We start from the raw sequence: 16,588 nt of genomic DNA on the forward strand, positions 1-16,588 counted from the left end.
GAATACTTAAGAAGGGTATTTGTGGATTAGCTTTCCACTATTTCTTGATGGAATGTCATTTGAAGTATTGAGGCAAAATATAGTCATTTACTACATGGACAAGACCAGCTGCAGGCTGGTCATGTTTGCAATGTTCCCAGTAGAGAGCTGAAGGGTTGACTCCACTTCCAGGCTGAATGCTGTCCCACTGGCTTTTACAGCTCAATGGAATCTCTCATTAAGGGTGTCTTTCACTGGGCTATAAAATTTGTCCTGGGGTTTAATACTTTTTTCTACCATGGCCTTGAACATATTGAACATCACTGTAACTGTCATATCCAGTCTGTCAAGTCATGGATATAAATCTTATCTAAATCTAATCTTGGGTTTGAAGGAACGGTGAATATTAAAGATCCAGTGCGCAAGATTTAGGAGAATGTAGTGGCATCTAGTAGGGGTGGGTGACAAAAATCAGTACAGAATAATATCATAATATTTTTGTGTGGCAATATCGTATCGTCACACAGTGCCAAGTATCATTTTTTTAATGATACAAATTATTGATATTACAAATACAAACTTCAGGTAGCCAACTTGAATATTAAAATCAAATGCTTTTTAGGTCCACTACTTATATTTTGCTGCAAATAAAATGACTGAAGTGATATGAACAGACTGTCAACATTTGTATTATCTAATGAGGTCAGGTTTTCAAAGTTTTCCTTTGGGGACATAATTTACAGTTGAAAAAAGGTAATAAATTGCAATATATTGCAATATATTTGATCACAATACTGAACATATCACAACACGTTAAAAATTGCATTAATATTGTATGGTGACTTAAGAATTGTGATGATAACATAACGTGGAGCCGTTGTTGATTCTCACCCCTAGCATTTAGTGGTAAGGATTGCAGATTGTAACCAGCTGAAACAAGTTACAGTAACATAAGATCAAGACGTTAAGGAAGTTTTCACCAGGAGCGGAATTAACCACAGAGGTCTCTTTCTCTCCAAACAAACAGACCAGATGATTTAAACTGGTAAAACCATTGAATAAAGCAGTTTCACATTACAAATAATTTATTCCTGATGCTGGTTCATTGCAGATGGACTTTTAAGTACGATGGTCTCTGTGACAATGCAAAAACAGAAATGTCCCTATCTAGCACCAGTGTTTGGTTTGTCTGTTCTGGGCTACTGTAGAAACATGGCAGTACAATATGACAATCTCCTTAAACGAGAACCTGCTCCCTGTGTAGATATAATTGGCTCATTCTGAGGTAATAAAAACACAATTGTTATTTCCAGGTGATTATACACCTAACAAACTACTCTTATCACAATACATTCCATTTCTGCCAATATTCCACCTAAATCCGACACACTGAACCTGTAAAGCAAATTTTGGTCATGTGGGAACCTAGAGACATTCCGAAAAAAACATCTTGACAAATTCTCACCTAAAAGTTAGCATGAATTAGCAAGCAATTGCCTATTTACACATCCCCCAGATCCAGAGCAACATTAGCAAACATTTGGTGCTGTGTTCCTGACCAATGAAAGTCCAATATTTGCTCTGCTTCAAGCTCTGATTTGATGTACATTGACTTCTGAGGGACATGTGTGGCTCTTTAAGTGCTATATGCTCCACTGTGTCCACTGACTTTGTCTACCTGCTGTCTGTTGCTAGGGAGGTAAAAAAAGACTGGGTATATCAAAGCTTTTGAACAGGAAAAAGTTGCCTGCTGCTGGAAACAAGGTTGATGAGAGTAGTGAGAGTAAACCATTAGGCTAGGTTGTTGGCCACAGAATAATAATGGGCTCAAAGACACTAAAACTCTTTGCATTGCTGAATTTAACTGCAGAGTTGAGGCATAATTCTCTGTGACTTTGTCACTAGGATCAACCACTTTCATATGACACCTGTCTGTTGATCCATTGCCAGGCATGAATATATTGATTAGTGCAGCTGTACAGGCTGGTAAATACATATATATATATATATATATATATATATATATATATGAGCCATGATTAAATGTACTATCCATGTCTAGACAAATGGACTCTTGATCAAGTTTATGATGTAAAGCTGGATTTATAGTTATTTGTTTTATTAACAAATGTCAATGATTTTTAATAAGATTTCTCAATTCCAGAACCAAACCCGGAAGTTGTAGTTTCACTTCGGCTCTCTATCAGTTTTTCACACCATTAGGAGGAATTTAAAGCCTGCCTCAAAAACCTGAACATCAAATTGCAATCTTTAAAATTAGCTTGAGTAACTCATGATTCGTGGTTGATTCCTATAAAAATTCAAACTTACTGAGCATTTTTGCTGTTATAGAAATCTGTCAAACATTTCTCTACACTATTTGGCATCAGTGCTAGTTTGAAAACATTCAGACCTTCCAACTGCCAGTGCCATGCCAGTAAGCTCTTGTAAGTGGATCACAGAGTCATTCATACTCTTATAGAAACTTTCCACTGTTATCAACCTGCTAGAAAAGTTTGATATTTCACGCCTTGGAAACACCCTTCACTTTTGGTTTAACCGGTCTGGTGCAAAAGCAGTTTTGGATCTACTTAAATCATACTCAGGTTTACTGCTTTTTCAAGTAGTGCTGCACAACAGTCATGTATCGCTTCCTGTTCATATGCTGCAGCCCACTGCAGTTCCTTTTGCCATTGCGTACAACCATATATGACCTCTGAAATAAAGTAGAAATATTTGTCTCCTGCTAATATAAACCTTGACAGTTCTATTCAAATGATGCAATGGGCAAGATAATTCCTCAAAATGGACACAGTGTATGCCATCTGCCCAGTTCAGCTGTTCAGCTGGCTATTTTTAATGTCACAGAAAAGCATGCCGTGTGCTTTCCACAGTCTCTCTCAACAGAATTTGGTGTTGTTTCTTTTTGCTGTTATCAAGGTGTGAGTAATAAGGTGTGTGCTGTTTGCACGCTTTCATTTGTACACTTTTGTATCATCATAGCAACCTCTTTCATCAACTTGCTCTGAGTGTCCTTGGCTTAACAGACTGCTATGTTCCTCACACACTTCTTTTGAGATAAGGGCTGCACAAGATGAACATAGAATTTCTATTTAAATGGACTAAAATACTGTTTGTTTAGAAGTTACTTACAGATTTAGCAAGCATAAGCTCTGGTAACTAACTTATTTTTATATACCAAATAGTTGGGAAAGAACTTTAGAACCATGAGCATATTGCAGTTTGTGCAAATGAGATACACTGTCCAGACTGAAGGACTCAGTGGCTGACCAGTGGGGCTGCGCTCTACTCTGGCCAACCTAGCGCTATTGGTGGGGAGTGACCAGTTCCCACTCCTCAGGGGACATCCTTAACTTCCCTGCACCTCAAGAGGCACCTCGCCATTGGGAATACCTCTTATCCAACAATGAACCGACAGATACCCACTGATACTCATTGCTAAAATTACAAATACTCAAACGTTTGTCACATGATCAGGATTCTCCCTGACTTCGATGCACTCTATCTCCTCCCTTTCTCTTTCCCTCTCCCTTTCCCGCTCCCGCTCCCTCTCCCGCTCTTTACGCTTGGCCCGTTTCTTTTTCTTGTGTCTCTTTTTAGATGGTGGGAAGAAGGTCAGGAAGACCGGCAGGATGACAAAGCAGTGCAGAATGGTGCAACCCGCCGTGAGCAGGGAGCACTTAAACAGTGTGTAGGTCAGATTGGAAGGCACAAACACCAGGGGCATGATCCCGATCACAAAGCAGGATGTGTTCTGTAGGATGGCTGCCCCGTGCTCCTCCAGTGCCAACTTGATGCACTGCGTCCTAGTGTGCTCTGTGGCTAGCACAAAAGTGTACAGGTGTGGTGCACAGTGATCCATGGCAAAGTTAAGGGTATAAATAAGGCACAGGATTGAGATGCTGTCCATGCCAACGTTCCAGAGGGTCATCAAACCCAAGACACCCAGCTCCACAGATGTTACGGTAAGGATGAGCCAGAAGTTCCCCAAAGGGTTGATGACTAGGAAGAAAGTGAGGATGAGGATTGTGAGTACGCTGAAGCCTGAGGTCAGGATGGGTGAGATGACAGAGGAGCTGTAGCGGTCCATGAACACAAACGTAGGATTGAATGCAATGAACTTGATGCTGTTAATCAGCATCAATGGACGAAGCTTTTCCAGAAGCTCCACCACCTCTTCACGCTTCTTCTCTGTTGTTCGTGCCACCAAGTACATCCGTGAGGCGATGATGTCGTACTCATCAGTGTCACGGTTCTTGGAGAATATGATGTCCTCAGTAAAATGCTGGTACTCTGGGCTGCGCAGAAAGGAGCCCTTGAGGATGGTGATGAAGTCGCTCTTGGTTGACGCACTCACATTCACTACCCGCAGGTAGTGGAAAAAGTTGTCCATCCAAGAGATCTTGTTGAAGCCATGACTCAGAGTCTTTAGGTGCTCCTGCACTGTGGAGTTCCAGTACTCGATGGGCTCATAAATGTAAAATCCAATCACAGGACTGTAGTTACTGAAGTATTTCTGCTGGGTCAGAGCATATGAAACACTTGGAGAGTTACTAGCCAGCAGGTTGACAATATTTGATCCATCACTGATTTGTAAACATCCCATGAATGAGAAAGAGGCATATATGAGATATAGAATAACCACAAAGGGTTTGACATAGGTGTTGGTAATCCATTCCGTATAGTGCTCACGCAGGAAGTGCTGGATGAAGTGATTCTGGTAAGGGACGCTGTCGTGGTGTGTGGACAAGTCATGGCCATCACTCATCATGGTCTTAAACCACGTGGGCTGGCGGTCCAGGTACTCAACTGAGGGGATTTTACAACAGAAAACACTGTGGTAGCGGTTCTGCTCCAACTGTCCGGCAAACACCAGGCAGGAGCCATAGAAAGAGAAAACATAGAAGTAGTTGACCAGGATGGCAACGCACATGCTCTGGCAGAAAATTTTTACAGACTCAATGTTCGTAAAAGGGCTGGCTCCCATGCCAAAGGTGATGATGTAAAGTGAGCTGGTCATGGTGTAGCACACCATCACATCTGCAAAAGCGTCCGCTACGCGCTCCTTGAAGGGAAGATTTTCCCTTGTTCTCCTCCATCCTGCCAGCAGCTCGAACACCCCTTTGGTTCCATGGCCTAGAAGAAAAGAGAGAGAATTCAGTAAGAATTGTGTTTGCACTGAAGTGTTAGCACTGTGTATATCAAACATGACATGGTCTGAAAAATTGTTCTATTTGCATTACATAATCATTCCTAGGAAGTGAAGAGACCGCAGAAGGATTTCAGAGGCAAAAATGTTTTGTTCTGCTGAGTAATGTCTTTATTACAATACTCCACATTCCTAAAACTCAAGTTTTGTGAACTGAACTGCTATACCATATCTAAACTGCAAAACATAATTTTATCGAGCAGCATCACACACATACTATACATTCTTATGTTACCAACTATGGACTATGACTCTGCACCAACCAAGTGTGACCTCTATTTCTGGTCTTTAAATAAAATAGTATAGAAAATGTTCTTGTACATTGTGCATAATGTAAGGTCTTTCTCCATAATACTACTGTCACTGTGCTTTTTGAAACTTTTAGAAAGAGTAAAAGAAAAGAAGAAAAACTGCCAAGAGAGGACTTGCATCCTCATTGTGATGTGCCATCACAATAACTGTGCTGAAATTAATGTCATTTGGGTGTTCTGGTAGCCTAATGGTTAAGGCAAATACCACATAACCACAATGTGCCTGGTCTTATTTCAGCAGGTGACCTTTGTTGCATGTCACATCCCTCTCTCGATCCAATATTATTGCTTCAATGAAGACAAAAAAGTAATAATAATAATAATAATGATGATGAATAAAAATATGTAATTTTAAAAATTATGTCATCATTTCCTAAAAGATTCATTTGCAAGAAGCACTGCTCAATACACAAAAGTATGCACCAAAGCAAGCTCCAAACGTTGACTCTGAAAAGCAGGAAACCACATCTTTTCAGCATCATAACACCCACAACAGGACTTTTACTTTTATATTAATAATAATACGAAACTTTATTTATATAGCACAGTGATATATAAATGTGTTTTGAAAGGTGCTAATGCCTAAATTTGAGTACTTATGTCAATTCTGGTACACTGACAGCAAGTCTACCGGAGTCAAATTCCTTGTATGTACACACATACTTGGACAATAAAGCTGATTCTGATGTGCAAAGACTCTGGAACAACGAAAATTGGAGAGAAGCACACAATGCACACAATGCACACAATGCCTGCCTGCAGGCCACTGAGCCGTGCCCCCAAACAAACCCACTTAGAGTAGAGCTGGAGCAGAGGCTGCGGAGATGCAAATTACCCTTGTTTGGACTGCCAAAGGAAGAGGAGACGAAGAATTAGTGGTTGGAATTAGGCGTTAGGCGTCTTGGTGTGCTGCTTGTTAAAAGCCAGCAGATGAAATTGAGTTTATTTAACTCAGTTAACGGTACCCCACAAAAACTGTTAATGATTTATTTGTAGTATTCTCCCAGCTAAACCCAGTAACATTACAGTTAAACATTTAGTGAGTGCGTGTTGATAAGAGCGTTTTTTTGGTTAAGGTCAATGTTTATAGGCCATTTTTTGCATAAAGGTACTGTTCATGTCATTGTCGATCACAGCCTTCAAAAACATCTTTTAGAATGACTCTTTCTCTCTCTTTCAAAAAGGTAACAATACTGAGTGCTGCATCATTTCATGTGCACCCAACACAAAGCCACAGAAGTGAGTATTAATTACTTTTCTGTTGCTGTTTAGTGTAAAATAATACAGCAGACTTTTCTTTTTACATCTAAACTAACTAAAGGAAATAGCATATTTTCAGATAACTGTAAAGGTGTTGTTTCTCTCACTAGTGATGGCCTCATGAAGCCTCATGAATCATTTTCTTTATTTTCTGAGCCCACTAGATGCCGCCTTTTGTTCAACAAAAGGTTTAAAACACACTGAATTGCCATTCTTTGAGCCTCTCTCCTTGAACCAACAGTGCCATCTAGTGGGCTCAGAAAATAAAGAAAATGCTTCACGAGGCTTCATTCGGCCATCACTATTTAAAACACATTGAATTGCCATTCTTTGAGCCTCTCTCTTTAAACCAAGAGTGCCATCTAGTGGCCATAACACTGTTCATTATGACCAACTCTATGGTCTTAGCCACTCTCTGCCCCTATGTTGGCCATAGCTGTAACAAATCATAACTAGTTTTAAACATTAGAGTTAAGAGTTGATGTAGTTTATCATTCTTAATTATTATAGGTAATACCAGTGTGCTGTTCCAAGAACATCACTTATTAGAGAGTGGATGTTACTGGGGCAAATTTACATTCAAACACTGTCAGGTTACCTTATTGTCTCTTACATAGTGATCAGAGTACATGCTACATATAAACTGTCTAACACACAAGGACTTATAATGAATAATGGCTCGCGTACATTTTACACCTTACCTCCATTATGTAAGGACTGCTGCAGCAGCTTTTTCACTGTTGCACTATCCTCACTTGGCAGCTTTTGTTCCTTCACCCATACCGGGATTTGGACTTTTCTGAGTAAGGAGACTGCTGCACCAAGCACTGTAAGCTATACACTGAGTATTGTTTTTGTATTGTGGTTTCTCATGTCAATCATTTTTACCATAATTTATACTTGTTACTAAACTAACAGTATGTTACACTGGAAATTCAACTACCTCTTTTCATTTTGCAAACTTGTCTTGTAACGGTTAGGTTCAACTTTTCCTTGATCCACAGCTTTACTGTCACATTATTTAATTAACTGCTTTTATCACATTGTTTCATATATCTTCCTGGTGTTGATGATGAATGATAACACCATTGAAATTTAGCAGTTTTACACAAAGATCATGTCGAGTTTGTTGATGGTTTTTATGATGTGTATCTGTTCTAAATTTTAACAATAGCCAACATGTATAGTATTGTAATAATGCAGAAACACATTGATGGCTTTGCTAGAATTTGTAATTAATTACAACGCTATTTCTAGATTAGCTTTAATCAACAACATAAATGACAAATGTTGCCGTCCTTGAACATTTGACAATGAAGGATAATACAAAAAATATTACATTTTGTGCTTTCTGGTATATTTTTTCTGACATTTATTATGACACTGCAAAACACTAATTTCACCAAACTGTCCTATTCAGGTGGGTGTACTTTTTCAGTTATTCATTATTCTATTTGGGGAAGAAAGATCAGATTTCCGAAAGAGTGCAGTTTCCGTTTTAGTTAGAAAGGAAAAAAGCAGAAATGGCTTTATCTTGCTTTCATGGTTTATTGTTCTCATGAAAAATAGAGTGTTGGACAACTTTTTTGTCATTTTTGATTTCCTAACATTTTTTGTTTGTTTATTGTTTTTTATTTGACTTATTCTGTTCTGACCCGGATGTACATGAACACTGCTGCGCGCATTCATCCCCAGACCCCAACTCATCTACCTGCCTTTTTACCTTTTTTCTACCTATCTGATTTTGTACAATACATTTTGTATCAAGGCCAAAAACGGGTCAGTCTTCGCTTGGAAGATATGACTACGGAGAAGATTGGTACTATTTTCCAGCTAAGTTTTGATATGTTTTTATTGTTGTTCTAAAACCTCTCTTTTCTTAGACCGCATTTGCTAGTACTTGCTAACATTAATGTTAGCATTGCTGTCGTTCACAATTTGCATAGCTAGCAGCTAGGTACAATTGGGCTTTCCCTCTCGAAATTTCATTAATTTAATGCAAGCTGTCTATGTAACAGAGAGTGGAAGAAATTAACGTTACTGAGATATGTGACCTTGTATGGCAAAACCGGTTGCACTGGTCAAGTTTTCAAAATTAAGTTATTGCAAGAAAGACCATCAGCTGTAGCACTAATTCTGATCTAGTATGTGTATGGCTGAAATTATCATGGATTGAAACGTGGGTATATCTCTAAGTGGACCATAAAAGTTTTTTATTTGGGTATGACTCTGGCTGACATTTTTTATATGAAATACAGGTGGACTTTTGACATAGCTGTTTACTTACCAGAAATGCATGCTTTACAAGTTTGCATGCAATTTTCTTTTATTTAAAGTCCAACCATAGCCAGCAGCGTCTTGTGATAACATTCCACAAATGAGCCGCATATCTTGCTAATTTATAAACAATGCATTGCCATCAGTGGGCTATGCATAGCATAGCATCTATCGTGAAATATTACAGGCAGCACATTTATACACCGTGAAAGGAGAATGAAACATCTGCTTAATTTGCAATGAAATGGTGGCAGTCATGAATAGTAAAATCATATAGCCTACCTCAATACGGTTCTAAAAGTGAAACAAAACTTGTCGTGCATCCCCTACTTGGAAGCTTCCTTCAAGTTAATGTACTCTTTACTAATGCAATTCAATCCATCTTTAATAATTAATCAAAATTATTCATATTGTAATGAGAGTGACAGACGTTGATGAGTATATCCAATTCACCCTTCGGTAAGGCCCACCCTCCATAGTTACTGTTGCTAAGATTCAGATTCAGATTCAGTTCATCAGGGGTGTGGACACACCCATTATCTTCCCTGCCATTTTAATCAACCTAGCAATTTGGGATTCACATTCAAAGTCAGGTTTCCAAACCAGCTGGATATACTACATCTTAAGACAGACAAAATACTAGCATTGTAAAAAAAATCATCATTATATTTCTATTGACCCCAAACAGTCTTAATCTCCATCCGACAAACTTTCGGTTTCGGAGCTGGACTGGCATGGCACTCCAACTGTCGCTAACTGCACTCCCTGGAGAAATACTCTCAAATTTTTGGAAAAACAAAAAAGCGATTTCAGACAGAAGCAGACAGAAGGGTCTACGATATGCATTTGAAGGATATATTCAGGATGTCTGACTGACACAGCAACAAAATCAAGGTAACAAAATAAAGATTGAAGCTAAAGCCTACAGATCACAGAGTAAAAGTGAACCACTGCATCACCTGGTAATTGAGACAGAAGACAATGAATATAAAGGGAAACTTTGCTGATATTGAACCAGCTTTGTGGCATCACAGTGTGAGCAGATAAACAGTGTTTAGCTTCACCCCCGTGCCGCTCCCAGCCCCCAGACTGGCAGCTGGACTGTCGGGGGGGGGGGGGGGGGGNNNNGGGGGGGGGGGGGGGGGGGGACGCAGACTGGGTCAATTGCACACTGCAGATTTATTTTTTCAAATTGCATGATTAGCCTAAATTGCACATTGCTATTTGAATAAAGCTACTATTATGCCTCCATACACCCATGCTAGACCTCTCCACCAGGTTTTATGAGTGCATGCGGCATGCATTTCTGCTAAATCTCTTGAGTGCATTTCTTAGACATTATACTGTCAAATTCTACAAAGTTTAATGCACACTGTCTAGGCTAGGCTATATTCTCAAATATCTCCAAACAGTGACATGCTGTAAGCGACTGGTTTTGCTGGATCACATATCTTAAATATGGATAACTGGATACCTTAAATATCATTTTAAATTTTTGTTTCATGTAATGGTTGTTTTCGGGGCATGACCAAGTCATTTCAAAGGTATGAGTAGAATTACTTTTGATTTCACACAGAGAGTCACACATATTTTCATTGTACTGCTGGTATAGTGACAATTAAAGTTCTGTTCTGTTCTATTCTATTCTATTCTATTCTATTCTATTCTATTCTATTCTATTCTAGAAGACTTTGGGTATTGAGAATACACACAGGCACAAATAGACATAAAGACAGACATATTTGGCACACATATGCATGAGAAAACACTCTCTCTCTGTTGTCTTCCTTATAATAATAATAAATAATAATAAATCAATTTTATATAGCGCCTTTCAAGAAACCCAAAGTCGCTTCACAATTGCTAACAACCACAAAATCACACAGACAACCACAAAATCACATGACATGAACAAACAGAAAACACAACTAGCTGGCGAAAGCCAGTAGCCAGTAGTCCAGAGTTGGTGCCTGGCGAATCTCCAGCGGAAGCGAGTTCCAGAGGGTGGGTGCTGCCACACTGAAGGCCCTGCTCCCAAAGGTTTGCCTTCTAGTACGAGGAATTGAAAGGAGGCCCAAGTCCGCAGATCGCAGGTTCCGGGACGGGTGGTGAACATGAAGGAGGTCTGTTAAATACTGAGGGGCAAGGGTGTGCAGAGATTTGTAGGTGAGCAGGAGAAGTTTGATGGTGATCCGGAACTTAACAGGAAGCCAGTGCAGTTGTTTGAGAGTGGGGGTGATGTGCTGCCAAGGTTTAGTGCGAGTGAGAACCCTGGCAGCTGAGTTTTGAACATGATGGAGTCTGCCAAGAGTTTTATTGGTGACCCCGTACAGAACGGCATTACAATAATCCAGACGTGAGGTGATGAAGGCGTGTATTAGAGTCTCAGCAACAGAGTCGGGGAGTGAAGGTCGGAGTCTGGAGATGTTCCTGAGGTGGAAAAAAGCTGATTATTCCAAAAGAGGCTGGTTGGAATGTTGTTAGTGAACTTCACTGCTCCCCACCCCCACCCACCCTGGGGTGTAGCAGGTAAACTATGAATTCTATGTTCACAGTAAGGTGGTCCATGATGTGATTTCAGATGTTTGTAAAATAGATAAAAACATGTATGACTCCGGTGGAGGTTATTGTTGTTGCCAATGTTTAAATAGTTGAAAAGAAGGAAGGAGGCCGCACTATGTAAATAGAAATTTATTCACACAGACGCGTTTCGGGTTAGTGCCTTCCTCAGTGTGCTCGTGATGTAATGTTTGGCCAGCACTCTTGAAAACTGGAAAAGCAATTGGAGAGTGCAGACCTCCGCCAAGCAGTTCGGATTTCCTGCCATTTTATGATTTTATCCACTTCACTTCAACCAATCACCGCCAAAATTGTATCATCTGTTCCTTGTCCCATTATCAACCTTTCCTGAAAATTTCATCAAAATCCGTACGGAACTTTTTGAGTTGTTTTGCAGACAATCAAACAAACAGACAAATGCCGGTGAAAACATAACCTCCTTGGTGGAGGTAATAACAAAAAATAGATCGAGTGAAGCCTGCTCCTACCCTTATGAACTCCATTGTTTAAATAACTGTGCTGGTCTTGGTTGTGGTGCAGCTGGTTAAGGCACCCACACCACATCACAGCGACCTGGGTTCAAATCCAACCTGCAGTCATTTCTGGATTCTGATCCATCTCTCTCTCCCACCTGCCTCCTGTCTCTCCCTTAAGGCCTAGAAAGCACCATGAAAATGCCAGTGGTATTTAGTGATGACCTCATGAAGCCTCCTGAAGCATTTTCTTTATATAATGAGCCCACTAGATGGCACTCTTGGTTTACAGAGAGAAGAAGAATGGCAATTCAGTGTGTTTTAGTGTAAACCTTTTGTTGAACAAAAAGCGCCATCTAGTGGGCTCAGAAAATAAAGAAAATGATTCATGAGGCCTCACTCGGCCATCACTACGTACTCAGTGGTCCCGAGAGTGTTGATTAGTCCATGTTATGGATTTGGCTTGTTAAAAGTTGCATTTGGTGCATGAACTGTATTGACAGGTCCATAAACTCTATTTGTGACATTTCAGAGATGGGAAATGTGTCTTTACTTGTGTTTAGCCTCCTCTATAATCTTAAATCAAACACTGTTGTAGCAAACTACTGAGGGTATCCCTTTTAAGTATAAGGTATCTTTATATTGTTATGAACATTTTTATTTTCGCATTTCATTTCATTATTTTCACTGAAGTAAATGGGTATTATTCATCACCCCTTAGATTATGTTCTAAGTCTGTGTTCACTGCAGAAATAGTGAATGGAAAATTTTAGCCCAGCCGAATGGTTGTTTTAAGGTTCTAAGAAAATGAAGCCAACATACATGGCATTCAAACACAGGTCCAAGATGCCCTTGGAAGTTACAATCCATTGATACTCACAGATGGACAAGGGAATGGTATCCTGGATTCTGAAGGGAACCAGAGGTACAGTAGTTTTTGTCTTTCTAGTCTGCTGTCAAGATGAACCCCACCCTCACTTAATCTCTGATTGACAATTTATTATTGCCATTTGCTCAAGTACAGGTGTACAGGGGCATTAAAATAATTAGTTAGTCATTAGTCATTAAAAAGCACAACAGAGATTAAAAAGTCCACATGATAATGAATGAAAACAAATACAAAAGTACAAAAGTGCAGAGTTATGGCAAGCAATTTGTGCACATAAAGATTACACAGAAAGAGGAGGCGTTTTTGTGTGTGTGTGTGTGTGTGTGTGTGTGTGTGTGTGTGTGTGTGTGTGTGTGTGCGTGTGTGTGTGTGTGTGTGTGTGTGTGTGTGTGCACGCGCGCGCGTGCGTGCACACAGACTTTGACTCGCTGAGACCACACACACACAGGCAGAGAGTTGGGGCATGGTATTTCAAACCAGCTTGAATGTCTGGGTAGAAATTGGTAATGCCCTTTGTGAGGACACTCTCTACCAGCCCTCTGTAGGCCTGGGTAAGCGGCTAACAGCTCAGGCTAACTTTTTCTGGGACCTGATGAAGTATAGTCTCTGCTGAGCCTTTTTCAGAGTGGTGTTCTCTGACCAACTGAGGGTGTTGGTTCAGGCCCAGGAGCTTAAAGCTGTCAACACACTCTACCACCAGAATTAGCTCCTTGGTCTTGTTTAGGATGAGCCAGTTTTCTTCCCCATAGGCGAGTGTTCTGTTCACCAGCTGTCTGTAGTGTGTCTTGTCATTTCCCTCGATGAGGCCCAGGATGGATGAGTCACCTGCAAACTTATACTATCTGGAAGTATTTGTGTGAAGATAGACAATCCTGGATGACTAGTGAGAACAGTCTTGGCTGAGGCAGCAGCCCTGGATGGTCCCAGTACTAATAGTCAGTGCTACTGATACCCTGTTCCCCACTTGAAACATCTGGAGTCTTTCAGTTGGAAAGTCAGGTATCCAGCTACAGTTGGGAGAGGACAGCCTGAGACTTGCCTGTTTAGCCACAAGCTTAGTGGCCTGGACAGGATTAAAAGCTGAACTGTAGTACAGAAAGAGCATTCAGGCCTATGTGTTGGGGTTGTAAAGATGCTCCAGGGCTGAGTGCAGGGCTAGTATGGGCATTCAATGATAGAGATGCCATTATTGATATTGAGATAGAAATTGTTATTGTAAGTAAAAAGAAATACATTGTGTTGGTTTAAGTTTTAAAATACTGGTACAGAAAATATTTTCCATCTATGTGATATTGTGCAGTTTTTCTTGTCTAGCTGCTTATCCATCCATAGATGTATCAAGATGGCAGCAGCACGTCTCTAACTGTCTCTACCTGTCTGTATGTTTGTTTGAATGCTCCATTCTCCTAAAATATTTGTCAGTTGACATCCAGTGTCGGACATGATCGCAACTTTAAACCGGGATTTGGTTTTAAACTGTTTGGACTGAAAATCCGATGGCAGTCAACCAACTGCTGGGCTACTTATGGATGCAGTAAGCATGTTGGACGCAGTCACGACTCCTAGTATCACCCTTTTATCATTGTAACATCTCTGTCTACATAAAGACACCTATTCTTAGTGTTGTGCACTTCAGTTATAAATGTACTTTACGTAAATACCGTTTCTGGAGGATCGCTTGTCTGTTTGGACCATTGGAACTTCACCTGTTGGAACTGGAATGACGCCGGCCGGCCTGTTGCTTCATTCATTATGATGTGCTCAAACTCCTCAAGATAAAGGAAAGTCATTCTTTCTTGCTTCTTTCACTGGTGCTTGAAATTTTTATCTATGTTGTGTTAGCGGCTCCTCCTGATTTTAATTCATTTATCCACAGCATTGCTACGCCGGGGTTGATTTCCTGTTTACATGAGACGTCATGCAGCGTCATCACCTGGGCCCAGTATTTCAAAACTTGTAATCTGGATCAGAATAATCCGGATAATGAAATCCTCCTTTTCTCAGTCAGGGATCAAGGTGATCCTGCTGATTTTATCTGGGTATTTCAAAACATTGGCAGGGTGGATCACTTTGATCCCAATCTAACTGGATACGGATTTCCAAATCTCACGATTCTGCCCCCAGATCTGAAATGCCCTGTGGGGGCGTGGCTTTCAGATTATGACACGTTGCGCTTTGTCTCTATGGCGGACTACTTCACGAAAGGAGCAGTTGGTAACACAGCTTTCACATCAAAATGTAAATTTACCATTACCTAATGTGTAGCGTTTTTAAGACCATATGAAGGCCACCCACCATCTGATGTGAGCCAGCTATTTGAATTGTCACCTACTTAAAACGTGGGCGTACCGATCTCTAATTGAGCCGAGGTCATGCTAACGGTAGCTAACGCGGCTCCATTGACTTGCATGTTAAAGAGTAACTAAACCCTAAAACCAACCACACCAACCATTTTTCAGCTGATAATCATTGTTTCTGGTTGTATAGTAGTGTTACTGACTGATCCTGCTCAAAATCTTGACAGTTTAGTGCAAACTGTTGAAAATCTACATTTTATTTTAAAAATGTGCTATGGAGTGCCCTCTACAGCTTGAAACCTGGTTACTACATTTGAATTTACATTACATTACATTGGAGGTGAATGATTCTTTTTCGAGGCGAATGACGTCACTAACCTTCCACGCTAAACCTGCCCTCCTCCCTTTACTCCTCCTCCCCTTACTATAAAACCATTCTGTTCGCAGTTATCAAACTGATAGTGAGTAGGTTGGATGAGAGCAGAGAGAGTAGTAAAGCAGAGAGAATAGCTAGTAATTTGTCGAACTGTATTGTTAGCATAGTGTATTTTAGTGTAGGTTTACAGTTAGTAGTGTGTTTATAGTATTTAGGTTTATAGTATTTAGGTTAGTTGGTCAAGGAGAGGCGCTGAGGCTCGGGAGTATATGTGCGGGGCGGTGAGGGAGGGATGTGGAGGGCCGCTGCGCGGTGAGAAAGAGCCGAGCCTCGGGAGTATATGTGCGGGGCCACGAGGGAGGGAGGGGTGGATGGATGCGGTGGGCTGCTGCGCGGTGAGCCCAAGCTTCCAGAGAGGGAGAAATAGAACCAAGTAGGAAAAAATAAGTCAAAGTGTGGAGACGGGGACCGGCTGAGCTCCGACCGCCTTCCCTTCTGCCCGTGTGACACAGTTAGGGGGGGTTTTCCAAGCCACCATCGGCACAATGAAAATAAGTCTAAGAAGCCCTCTCCCCTCTCCCCGCAGCGAGGGACTGTTCTCCAAGGTACCAGTGCTGGGCTGGGTGAAAATAAGCCACAGTGTGGAGGAGAGGGACCAGGTAAAGAGGCCTGACCTCCGGGGAAGCCCTCTCTCCTCTCCCCGCAGCAAGGGACAATCTTCACTCCGCCCCCTTCCTCAGCTGCTCGCCTGTCCCCCCCTCGTTCAGAGTTTAACGTTATGTTATTGCCAACACAGCGGACTGTTTTAAAAAATTGTTTACATGTGTGCAGAGCAGACTGCTGCAGTATTGGAAAAATACACAGTACTAGTATGAATTATGCAGTTCATTCAGAAGTGTCAGAGGACTGAGTTGTTATGTGCTTATTATTTTAATCC

At 40.8% G+C, this 16,588-nt stretch overlaps 1 protein-coding gene across 2 annotated transcripts in view; it reads right to left on the reverse strand.

Annotated features, from left to right (window-relative positions):
• Positions 1-2,942: 2,942 nt before the first annotated feature.
• The window catches only part of ptchd4 (patched domain containing 4), a 349,884-nt gene continuing 336,238 nt past the window's right edge, over positions 2,943-16,588 (reverse strand). For both annotated transcript variants that reach the window (XM_050058848.1, XM_050058847.1), the window contains exon 3: positions 2,943-5,136. In XM_050058848.1, the coding sequence (XP_049914805.1) occupies positions 3,455-5,136 (1,682 nt within the window). In that variant the 3' untranslated portion in view covers positions 2,943-3,454. The remainder of the gene's footprint in view (positions 5,137-16,588) is intronic.

The sequence above is a fragment of the Epinephelus moara genome, chromosome 12 (assembly GCF_006386435.1).
Source record: "Epinephelus moara isolate mb chromosome 12, YSFRI_EMoa_1.0, whole genome shotgun sequence".
Taxonomy (NCBI): domain Eukaryota; kingdom Metazoa; phylum Chordata; class Actinopteri; order Perciformes; family Serranidae; genus Epinephelus; species Epinephelus moara.